The 12,066-nt window shown below is 51.1% G+C and overlaps 4 protein-coding genes across 4 annotated transcripts; 3 read left to right on the top strand and 1 right to left on the bottom strand.

Moving 5' to 3' along the window:
- Window positions 1-691: 691 nt before the first annotated feature.
- Window positions 692-3,557, top strand: PFICI_12135 (uncharacterized protein; the record flags this gene model as incomplete). Its single annotated transcript, XM_007840716.1, has 2 exons — window positions 692-1,105; window positions 1,206-3,557. 2 exons carry the CDS (start codon window positions 692-694, stop codon window positions 3,555-3,557), a joined length of 2,766 nt encoding a protein of 921 aa, XP_007838907.1.
- A 675-nt stretch (window positions 3,558-4,232) lies between these two features.
- PFICI_12134 (uncharacterized protein) lies at window positions 4,233-5,385 on the bottom strand (the record flags this gene model as incomplete). The annotated part of the gene is made up of 2 exons (XM_007840715.1): window positions 4,233-4,618; window positions 4,698-5,385. The coding sequence occupies 2 exons, from the start codon at window positions 5,383-5,385 to the stop codon at window positions 4,233-4,235; spliced, it is 1,074 nt and encodes a 357-aa protein (XP_007838906.1).
- A 611-nt stretch (window positions 5,386-5,996) lies between these two features.
- Window positions 5,997-8,875, top strand: PFICI_12133 (DNA ligase 1; the record flags this gene model as incomplete). The annotated part of the gene is made up of 4 exons (XM_007840714.1): window positions 5,997-6,022; window positions 6,116-7,459; window positions 7,516-8,284; window positions 8,339-8,875. The coding sequence occupies 4 exons, from the start codon at window positions 5,997-5,999 to the stop codon at window positions 8,873-8,875; spliced, it is 2,676 nt and encodes an 891-aa protein (XP_007838905.1).
- Window positions 8,876-9,413: 538 nt separating this feature from the next.
- On the top strand, window positions 9,414-11,523 carry PFICI_12132 (uncharacterized protein; the record flags this gene model as incomplete). Its single annotated transcript, XM_007840713.1, has 3 exons — window positions 9,414-9,829; window positions 9,884-10,475; window positions 10,525-11,523. 3 exons carry the CDS (start codon window positions 9,414-9,416, stop codon window positions 11,521-11,523), a joined length of 2,007 nt encoding a protein of 668 aa, XP_007838904.1.
- Between the last annotated feature and the right edge of the window lie 543 nt (window positions 11,524-12,066).

The raw sequence follows: 12,066 nt of genomic DNA, 5'->3' as shown, positions 1-12,066 counted from the left end.
CTCTGAAAGCCTAAAAGCGCTGCCGGTCGACGCGGCCAACGCTATTTGAAACCGCCGAACATTCTGGTGGCCCACCCATCAACCAGCCAAACGCGGCCTCGGATTTGCTGGCTGCAAAGATCCCACGCAATAAACCGCTCGACACCGCTCCAAACAAAAACGACGCTATTCCCACCCGCTTCTGGAGCTGCAGCTGCTCAGCGCCCACTCTCTCACCGTTGCCCGTTCCCGACGCTGCCCTGACCGCACCGCGCTATACAACTACCAAGAGCAAATCGGGGCGCTCCGCCTTGTAGGTCCTCACTAAACTACCTATCTAGGTAGACCTACGCACCCCACGATACCATCGGTCCAGCGAGAAACGAGCAACCAGACGGCAAATAAACCTCAAGACCCTCCCTTCTGATTCGACATTTCTCGCAAACAGTAATTAGAGGACGAGCAAGGCCATAGTGCCACCAGAAAAGACCGGAATCAACTTTGGGGAACATTTAATATCAATCGGACTCTTCCATCGAACGGGTAAACTAATCGACGACCCATTTGTGGTGATTGCCGGCTCTTTTTCCTTCGTTGCTCTCACCAGAACCCGCGATACCTCTTTTCGACACCTTTTCGAGTCTCATGTGGGCCTAAAACAATACAAAGGAACCGAGCGTCGTTGTTGTTCCTTTTGCAACACTCGGACACAATGGCCATGCTAGCCCCCAAATCCTACCCGGCGTCACTCGGATCGGCGGCGTCTACACTGGTTGGTAACAGCCCTTCGGCCAACATGCCGCCCACGAGGAGAGCCCACCCCATGCCGTCGTCCGGTCAAGGCTTCGCCAGCCCTACCGAGTCGGAGTTCTCGGACCTGGATGGTCCGGACGCGGTCAAGAATTGGAACGAGGACCAAGTCGCCGAGTATCTGAGAAGCGTAAAGTGCGGCGAATATGAAAAATTATTCAGGAAAAACCACATCAACGGCGAGAATCTGCTCGAGATGGACAAGGAAGTATTGAAGGAAATGGGTATCGACAAGGTTGGCGATCGTGTACGCCTGTTTCTCGGCATTAAGAAGTTGAGGACAAGAACTTATGCCAATGTCAAGAAGCGGAATAGGGTGAGTTTCCCTCCCTTGTATATTGCGTTCATCTTGTGCTCGCACCATTTGTGGTCAGGAGGTGGCCCGCGACGATCTTTTCTAACACACATGTGCCCAGGATTCGTTTGGCGGATTGGCAGACACTCAATACACCCCGTCGACCGGGTCGCCCAGGCCCCCCAACTCTGCCAGTAGCAGAGCCATGCCGACTCCGTCCTCAAATAAGAGATACTCGCGACAAGTAGATCTCTCCAGCTTCAACAGTGGGTTGAGTGCTCCCATTGACAGCGGGAAGGCAACCTCGCGACCCAGTTCCCCGTTGCCGAGCGCAGATTTGCGTGCGGCCAGAGGCCAGAGATATCCCACCCAGCAAGGCTACATGAGCAATGCAGCCCCTAATACAGGAAGACTCCCTAGCTCACCCCCGGAGCAACCCCAATCCCAACGCCTGGTAAATACCCACACCAGAAACCAATCAAGTACGGATGGCTCGCTGATGGCTGGACTCCCACAGGGTCAAGACGTTATCCGTGTCATCTCTACGGGTGGTGTCACAAAGGTCGTGAAGATCTCGGGATGCAGCACTTGCGAAGAGGTCATGCGGGTAACGTTACGAAAATTCGCTCTACGGGAAGACCACGATAGGAATTACTGCTTCTGGGTGCTAGCCGGTGTCGAGCCTGATCCTAAGCAGTGCCGGCGACTTGGTGACACCGAGCTTTGGCGCATTATCAAGGACCAGAAACGCCCCGAACGAGGCCGCCTCATTCTCCGTAGAGTTCCCGCTGGTGAACCCGGAGACTCCGAGTTACAGAGAGCTGCAGCAATCGCCATGGAAGAGGCCCAGCAAACCCACGCACGAGGTCTTGAGAATGTGCAAGATAAGAGAAGCCAGCTCAAGGTACAAAAATTATTGGGTGAGAACTGGGATGAAGGCCTGCAGCAACCACTTTCACCTCTTTCTTTCCAGGATCGTGAGCGAAATCTCCAGAGCGCTGCCAGAGACTTGGAGCGCCCAGCTCCTGCCGATATGAGGGGAGCACCTCGACGAAAGCTTCTTCGGCAGTTTGGCGGCCTCAGACCGCCCAGCGAGCTTATTACGTCTGATCTAACCTCTTATTTCCCGGATCATCCCAAGGATGAGATTGATCGAACCGCAAGACTATCCATGCGCCGTTCTACACGCCTCAGTAGAGTCAACAGCCGCCTTAGTGTCGCGAGTAACCTGAGTTTTGCGTCCAGCATACAAGACGCTCCCCCCATCCCAACGATAGCAGATAGTTGGCTCACTGCCAATGGCCAAGCCAAACCCAGAACGAGGGAACCGAGTCGATTGCAGCACCAATACCGTGACTCAATCGCCTCTTCCATGCTCGGCACCTTGACGGAAGAATCATCTCTCGAGCCTAACCGCAAGTCATATGTTTCATTTGCAGACAGTGGATCTGACAGCGCGACTGGTATTAGTATCACCGATCCCGATGGTCAGAGCCACATTATGAGGCAGAGCTACTTTAGCGAGACTAGCACACAAGGCTCTGGTTCTCTGAAAGAGATCTCTGAAGCACTGCAGCAGGACGGTGAAGATGAAGATGCTGAACTGGAGAGCTTCCTTGCCGGCGATTCGTGGGATGACAACAAGTGGATGAAGGGTGCTCTCATCGGACAGGGCTCCTTTGGCTGCGTCTACTTGGCACTTCATGCCATTACTGGTGAGCTTCTTGCTGTCAAGCAAGTCGAGGCACCCTCGCCAGGCGCCAACAGCCAGAGCGACTCCCGCAAGAAGAGCATGATCGAAGCCCTCAAGCGCGAAATCAGTCTTTTGCGTGACCTGCGTCACCCCAATATTGTGCAGTACCTCGGATGCAGCTCCTCTCAGGAGCATCTGAACATTTTCCTCGAGTATGTGCCCGGCGGTTCCGTACAGACAATGCTCAACTCTTACGGTGCCCTGCCTGAACCCCTTGTCCGAAGCTTTGTTCGACAAATCCTTCAGGGTCTCTCTTACCTTCACAACCAAGACATTATTCATCGAGATATCAAGGGTGCCAACATTCTCGTCGACAATAAGGGCACCATCAAGATTTCCGATTTCGGTATCAGCAAAAAGCTCGAGGCTACCAATATTCTCGGCGGCGCCGCCAACAATAAGCACAGACCCTCGCTCCAGGGCTCCGTGTTCTGGATGGCTCCCGAGGTGGTCAAGCAGACATCATACACGAGAAAGGCCGATATCTGGTCGCTTGGCTGTCTGGTCGTTGAAATGATGACGGGCAACCACCCGTTCCCAGACTGCTCTCAGCTTCAGGCAATTTTCAAGATTGGCGGTGGTCGGGCGACACCTACCATCCCCGACACTGCGAGCCCCGAGGCCACGAGTTTCTTGAACCAGACCTTTGAAATCGACCACAACAAGCGTCCAAGCGCCGATGAATTGATACTCAGCGACTTCCTGAGTCCCGTTACTTAGTGTGCACGGGACATTGGCAAGGACGGTGAAATCTACTTTAGTGTAAACTTTACCTAAGTCTGTACCATTCTGCAGCAAAGTTCACACCATCGACTCAACGAGGCTCAACACAGGGCCAACCAAACTTGCGACAACGGTTGTCATGACTGATAATCATGATGTGTTGCGTATGACGAGTTTTATAACACGAGACGGTGTACAGAGCATGAAGCGATACCCCATTGTAGAAAAGCTTTCATTGCCTGGCAGTCTCGGATCAAAGTAGCGCGAGAGAAATGGTGGGGCTCGCCAATGTTTTATTCTTTTTTCGCATATTTACTTCTTGCCCGATTTTCATGGACATAGTTTTGTCATCCCATTCACCTTAGATGTGTGTGGGTATGCACATGTAATATAGAGGGACCATGCTGATGAGACGGAACGACCTTGATGATCTATAAAGATATACACTGGGCAGAGGGGACACAGCACGTGTGAGAAGCTTGGCAGGCTTGGTTTCTCATACGCCGTGGAAAATAAAATAATTTGATATCCTGATAATTTTCAATCATGACCACTTTTACACTAAAGATTTGTGCTTGTCTGACAAGAGGCTTACATTGTACATTTTGAAATTTGGGTATCACTCGCACTTACACTACTAGATCGCGGATAGGTATACAATTTTCAGGCGCCTTATTCCCGACCAACGACGACAGTTCCCTTGACGCTCAACCCACCCTCGTTGTTCTCAATCCATACATCCCACTTTTGCTCTTCGGCAGCCACATCTTTCTGCGGTCGCACACAAATAGACAGCGGCTCGCCAACGTACAGCGGCGCAATGTTGCGATAGTCAATGCTGTGTATTCTCTCCTTGGCCTTGAGCTGCGATCGCAGGACCGCGAGCATCAGCGTCAGAGACAGCGGGCCGTGAACCAAAAGGTCTCGGTGGCCCTCGATCTCTCGGCAGTATTGCGGATTAAGGTGGATTTGATGTGCGTTGTAAGTCAGAGCGCTGTAGTTGAAGAGAAGTGTCGGGGTCGGTGTCAGGGTGTGCTTGTAAGTCGGCTTATACGGAACTACAATGAAAATATCTTGTCAGCAATTTTTTCTTCCCTGCTTTCCACTGGTCATGGTCCAGGTCGGAATGCAGCTTACCTTTTACCACCCGAGCCCCCTTGGCAACCTCGGCCTTGGCCTCCTCGGGCGTGCGGCCCTTCATAAAGACCAGGGTCCGACTCTCGGTGACGGCCTCGTCGCCGTCGGCAAACATGGCACCCTCGCCGTAGCGCCGCACCACATCGACAAAGATCTTTTCTTGGCCGGGCTTGCCGTGTACGCTAACGCCGGAGATATTCTCGCGGCACACGGCCTCCTGGCCCGTTGTAGGCAGCGGCTTGTGGAACGACACGCGCCCGCCGGCCCACAGTCGCCGCTCGAACGGGGCTCCGGGTAGGCAGTACGGGTCGGTGCCGTCGGCGACGAGCAGCGAGGGTTGGAGCTGCAGCGGGAAGTGGATCAGGTGGTAGGCTTCGGCCAGGGCGGTGGTAGAAGTAGGTACCGCGGCGGCGGGCAAAAAGTCTGACAGCGAGGCGTTGAGGAGTTGCGAGGGCATGGGGCTCAGGTAGTCTGGCGTCAGAACCTCGGGGCGGGCAAGCAGCGACGCCCGCAGGGTCTTGAGGTCGAGAGGGAGCGGAATCGGCGCCGGAGGGTGCGCTGCACAGTAGACGGCATGATTGATAGGACCGCTGCTGTTCGAAGGAGAAGAGATCGATCGTGAGGATTCCGAGACTTGCGAAGAGAGCTGCGTGAGCCGGCGCAAGGACGTGGTGCGGGGAGAACTCATGTTGAATCAAGGGGAAGACAGTCGTATATACAATAGTGCGCTGATGAAGAAAACAAATACAATTGTCGCGAAACACGCAAATACTGGAGCCAAAACAAAAAGAAGAAAATTGAAAGTATGGAATATATTCCCGCTGCAGAAACGCCGGAAAAGGAAGCTCCAGCAGCGGATAATATAGGCGGGCCTCGGGTTGCGATTTCGCAGCTCCAACTTTAAGTTGCATGCATAATCGATAAAGCTCTATACTCGAGTGGAGCACAGTAATTTAATCTATAAACACTGTCCCCCCGATACTGTACGCATTCGTCTCGCGTCACGATCTAGAATCCCAATTAACGCGGGCAGGCGCGTCGCTAGCTTGGATGATGGCCCTTCTGCCTACAACTCGGAAATCAGATGCTTTGATTCTAGGCAACTTTGTCTCCATTCCAACACTCGAGGATTCCCTTCTTCTTCCGTCTTTAAATATCGGGGTTTTCTCTTTGTCATTTGAAATAAAACACAACCACAATTGTTCGACAGGGGCAATTGTCATTCTGGCTTCTCGTCAACTCATCTTGCGTTTTGCGACGAGCACGTCCAAACGACTGCTCAGCACAGCTGCCATCAATATGGCGCCCAAACAGGCAACCTTAGGGTATGTAAAGTCTTCGCAAACCACTCTGGGGTCGGTTTCCTAGCAATGTATGGTGACACTTTAATATCCATTGTGTGCTGACTCCATTATTAGCAAGTTCTTTGGAAACCCAAACGGTTCGAAACCCGCCGCCGCAAAGCAACAATCAAAGCTCTCTTTTAGCACAAAATCAGCTGCCAAAAAGACAGAAGAGGACGAAAGCGAAGAGACGGAAAAGAATGGTGCCTCCAGCAGTAGCACCGAGTCTCCCGGGCCCAAGTCCAAAGTCAAACCTGATCCCGAAGCCAAGGAGAATGCAGCGCCTGCCGATTCAAAGAAGCGAGACCGGGCTAGCTTGTCGCCAAAGAACAAAGTAAAAAAATCACCGGTCAAAGTCAAGTCTGAAGAGGTCGATGAAGACGAGGAAGATGTTCCAGTGTCAAAAAGAGCGCGCAGGAGTCGTAGGACGGTAGAGGAGGACGAGGAAGATGAGGTCATGGCTGATGCCGAACCTGCAAAGCCGATCAAGTCACCAAAGACTAAGAAGGCAGCGCCCAAGAAGCAGGCAGCTGTGGCTTCCAAAACCAAGGCCAAGCCCGAGCCAGTAGAGGATGATGCCTCAGCCAAGGAAGAGGCGAGCGCCGCTGAATCTGCTTCAGAAGTGGAAGACGTCGACGAAGAGGATGAGAAACCCGAGGTTGCGAAAAAGGCCAGAGAAAAGGTGCAGACCAAACTCAAGTCCAAGGTTAAGGATCCATATCCCGACTGGAAAGAAGGATCGCCAGTGCCGTACGCTGCGCTTTGCACCACATTCTCTCTGATTGAGCTCACGACCAAACGTCTGGAAATCACTGAGCACTGCGCACTTTTCCTGCGTCAAGTTCTTCGCCTGACGCCCGATGACTTTCTCCCTGTGGTTAATCTGATGATCAACAAATTAGCACCCGATTATGCTGGTATTGAGCTGGGAATCGGCGAATCTCTGATCATGAAAGCCATTGGCGAGACCACTGGACGAAGCTTGCAAGTCATCAAGGCCGATCAAAAAGATATTGGTGATCTCGGTCTGGTGGCCGTCAAGTCTCGATCGACGCAGCCCACCATGTTCAAGCCAAAGCCCTTGACCGTACGAGGTGTACACAAGGGTCTCATGGACATTGCCACGGTGGCTGGCAATGGTGCGCAGGGACGGAAAGTCGATGGTATCAAGAAGCTTTTGTCCTCTGCCGACGCCCACTCTACGGGCAAGGTGGATATATACAAGGACAAGGGTGGCCCAAGTGAAGCCAAGTACTTGATTCGGTTTTTGGAGGGCAAGCTACGACTGGGTCTAGCAGAAAAGACTGTCCTGGTCTCAGTGGCGCAGGCCATGATCATCCATGAGTTTGAAAAGAAGGGCAAGGTGCCCAGCACAACCGACATGGAGCAGGCTGAGCAGGCTCTCAAGACGACTTATAGGTATGTTCCTGCGTGCAGAGACTGACCGACATGATCAAGCTAATGATTCATTCTAGCGAGCTTCCCACTTGGGATGTCATTATCCCCGCAATGCTCAGGAATGGCATTATGAATCTGAGGGAAACGTGCAAACTCCGACCAGGTGTCCCATTGAAGCCTATGCTTGCCAAGCCTACCAAAGCCATCACCGAAGTTTTAGATCGTTTCGAGAACCAGACTTTTACTTGCGAGTACAAGTATGACGGCGAAAGAGCTCAAATTCACTATGTTGCCAAAGAGCACAAGGACGAATATATTGACGGTGTACCTGGTGCAACAAAAGAGGCTGCAAAGGGTATTGCCTCCATTTTCTCGAGAAATTCCGAAGACTTGTCAAAAAAGTATCCAGATATCTTGGCCAAGCTCAACACTTGGGTCAAGGACGGCACGAAAAGCTTTGTCCTGGACTGTGAAACAGTCGCTTGGGATGTCAACGAGAAGAAAGTCTTGCCATTTCAACAACTCATGACGAGGAAAAAGAAGGATGTCAAGATTGAAGACGTCAAGATCAAGGTCTGCGTGTTTGCTTTCGATCTGCTCTTCCTCAACGGCGAAGCTGTAGTAGAAAAGCCTCTGCGTGAACGTCGCGAGCTACTCCACAAGTCCTTCCAGCCTGTCGAAGGAGAATTCGCCTTTGCCACGAGCATGGATGGCCAAGAACTGGAAGAAATTCAACAATTCCTCGATGACAGTGTCAAGGCTTCTTGCGAGGGTCTCATGGTAAAGATGCTGGACGGCACCGAGAGTGGATATGAGCCCAGCAAACGCAGTCGCAATTGGCTGAAGGTGAGATACTTTTGTGGTTTCACTGAGATTGTAACATATTAACCTGTGCCACAGATCAAGAAGGATTACCTTTCTGGTGTCGGCGATTCCCTGGATCTTGTCGTGCTGGGCGCTTATTACGGCAAGGGCAAACGTACTTCTGTGTACGGTGCCTTCTTGCTTGCATGTTACAATCCAGGTACTGATACGTACGAGACGGTTTGCAATATTGGCACTGGCTTCTCTGAACAAGTCCTCGAGGACCTGCATAAATCGCTATCGGAGATTGTTATTGACCGCCCGAAGCCTTTCTACTCCCATTCCAGCGGTGGTCAACATCAACCGGATGTCTGGTTTGAGCCTAAATATGTCTGGGAGGTCAAGACGGCAGATCTCACCTTGAGTCCCAGGTACAAGGCAGGCTGGAAGGAAGGTGTTGATCCCGGCGGTGAGAAGGGTATCAGTCTGCGTTTCCCGAGATTCATCAAGATCAGAGACGACAAGAAGCCGGACGAGGCCACGAGCAGCAGACAAGTGGCAGAGATGTACAGAAAACAAGAGGCCGTCACCAAGAACAAGGGCCCCAGTGTTGACGATGATTTCGAGTACTAGGCAAATGGCGCGTTTGGCAAAGGGGAATATTGTAATAAACCGCATGGCTACCTGATTCAGGTCGAGTTTTAAATGTCGCTTTTTTGGGCTGCTTAATTATACCACTTTGCATTATTGAATCGACTACTTAGGCCGACTACTTAGGCCTTGTCGCTCGGGATATTTGATGTTACAGACTGATAGTATTGTAGGAATGACTTGCTCGGTGGCTCCACATTGATAGCCATTGCTATCAAGTCAATCATTTCGGTACCCTCAGCCTTATGTTTCTCGCGCTGCACGACATATGGGACGCTAAGCCTGATTGTGGCTATGGTAGAATCAGCATGCATGTCGAGAGCTACGTTTACAGATTGTATTGGTTGCAAGCCCCGCCCCTCTTTGCTCTTCCCTGTCATCATGGCAGCCCACGGGTCTGCCTTGTGGGCATTCAGGCGGCCTCGAACCCGAGCTTCCGCAACATTTCCTTGCACTTCTTTTTCACCGTCAGAGACGACTGTCCGCCATCTTCATGGGACCTCATCCTTGATATCTGACCATGGCAGAGGTCCTTGGTGCCGTTGCGTCCGGCCTTGCCTTGGCTGAAATCGCACTGAAGCTCAAAGGTCTTGTGAATCAAATCAGTGATGCTCCTGCGACGTTGGAGTTTCTCGTCAATCAAGTCGAAACCTACGCTGGCGTCCTCGACGGGTTGGAGTTGGGCGAAAATCGCGACGGTGGAATCCCTCCATCGCTTCATTCTTCCCTACGAGTCGCCGCTCTTCAGTGCCAGAATGCCGTCGACCAGTTATCTCTTGTGGTAAGAGATCTTTCGGCACTGAGCAAGACTTCTTCTCGACGCCGCAAAATGGCAGCTATAAGATTTGTGCTTCGAAAAGACTCGATTGCTCAATTTGAGCATCGACTGCAAACAGCTGTCCAGTGTCTTGCCTTAGCACATCAGCTATACATGTTGTACGTTATGCCCCCCACTGAATATAGATCGTTGTAACTAATTACCATACGTAGTGCCTGGCAAAAGACACAGCTGCCTGATGCCATAATATCACGATTGCAAAGCCAGCATATGCCCTCTGCACCCAAAGCGTCGATCACAACAGTTGGGAACATGACAGGGCTAGCGATGAACGCATGGTCTGAAGCAGCCTCTGCTGGAGCGAGCCAGCCCATATCCAGGGATACCGCGCTCAGACGCAGAACTGCCCTACTGCCCGACGCACGCGGCCCTGAGTGGCCACCAGAAGGCCGGGTCGATGAAGATGAAGATGAAGATGATACAGCATTGGTTGGCCCCTCGCAGCGTCCTGGCAAGGTACACCCGTACCGCAAAGCCAAACAATTTCGAAGAAAACTCCATTTCTCGACGTGGTCGTATTCCTATGTTTTCGAGATGCTCTTTCAACAGAGTTACACAGGATGGAAAGCCTCGCTTGCTGTATACAATATATACGATTATGGTGATTCTAGTCATTGGGAGGACGCTTTGGATTTCATCTCGACCAATGAAGTCTCCGAGCTTTATCAAGCATTCGAGCGCAGAAAATATACCCCACGAGATCGTTTTGTTCGTCCAGATGGATACACGGTTTCTTTCGCCGAGGTGAGTACACCGTCACATGATATATTATCTCTGTCTAAGTCTAGTGAAGATTGCGTCAGCATACCAACTTTGGGAAGTTTGCAATTTCCTCTTGGATATCAATCCTGAAGTAATTGACCTAAGGGTGGGATATACGGTTAATCTTCCCCAAGATGCGGACTGCATACGACAGCAGCAGATCCTTCTGAAGCGGGATCTCCTATCAGACAACGCTCGTTTTGCAATATTGGCTCAGTTCATTGGAGACGCGGTCTCTTTTGATCAACTCAGACGTCAATGCTGGCCTGATGATGAATTTTACCATGATTCATTCCTCATTCACCGGAACCGACTGGCGTGGTACGTTGCCTTAGATGCGCCCCAGTGTGACTCATCACCCGAAATCTTTCGCCACATTCTATCGCCTCAGGGTTCTCTGAGACGTCAGGATATATACTCTGGTGAACTTAATTTGCAATTTTGCGACGACGCTTTGCTTCATGCTGTAGCATCGAACGTTGCAGACGGGGCATGGTGCAGCTTGGAGAATCTGCGGCGCAAAGGAACGACTACATTGCAAACATCAACGGTGAAAAAGTGGACCTTTATTGCATACGACATTATATCACTGGTTGATGATTACCATGTGTTAGCTCAAGCAGAAATGGGTGGCAATCAAACCGCATTGTTTGCGTTGCTATTTCGTTCGTTCAAATTCGGATCAGAGCGAATGTCCATGCATAAAAGTCTTCGCCGATGCGACATTGGGTTACAAGCGTGGCTCAAGATGCTACAGAGCAGCGGGGTTGATCTAATGAGGTATGGCGAAAGAGAAACAGAGCTCGTTGGTATCGAAACATTTGCGAGGCAGTTTGAGATGCAAACCGATAGTGTCGGGTGCTGGTGGCATGATCCTGTGGGCATTGAACTTATTGGCTTTCAGTACGGGCCAGAGGTTGAAGATTGGAAGCTCTGGTGGTCAGAGCCAACCGATGTGTTCGCCGGAGACTTTTGGAAGCTGATTGAGCCTCCCTATCAGCCAATTCCAGGGGCTTGGGTTGAAGACTGACCAAGCCAGCTGTTCTTACTTGGACCTTCTTTGGGTGGTTGTATATATCGAGAACAAGCAGTAATTTGAATAGATTTAGCAATAGGGAGACACGATTCTAGAAGGGTATCGAAGGGACTTGGGAACGAGCACAACGTCAAGGCAACCGAGTATTGCGTTGAGTTGAGCTGAAGTTTACCAGATGTGATAGAACTGAATAGACATTTGTATCATGCAAGACGGAGCCCATTTCCTTGGAATGGGTTTCCCCAATTACACACGTTTACTCCAGGTGGGCCGGTATACCGGGTAATGACTGTTCAGATATATTTCGTAGCTCGCCAATAAGGCTCGCTGCCACCTCTAGAACATTATCAAGTAACATTTGGCCCCCTCGGCTTATTTCTCAAAGCTACAATCCCGTCAAGGATTCTGCAATAATGTTAATATGATTGGCAATTTGTGTACTTGGCCAAGTAATTGACGAACCCCTTTGTCCTACAAAGTTCTTTTATTATCGTCTGTAGGGTGTCATTCGGCCCCCGGTTGTGCTCTGTCATCAAA

The sequence above is a fragment of the Pestalotiopsis fici genome (assembly GCF_000516985.1).
Source record: "Pestalotiopsis fici W106-1 unplaced genomic scaffold PFICI_Scf_9, whole genome shotgun sequence".
In the NCBI taxonomy this organism is placed as follows: domain Eukaryota; kingdom Fungi; phylum Ascomycota; class Sordariomycetes; order Amphisphaeriales; family Sporocadaceae; genus Pestalotiopsis; species Pestalotiopsis fici.
This window is presented reverse-complemented; position numbering and strand designations above follow the sequence as displayed.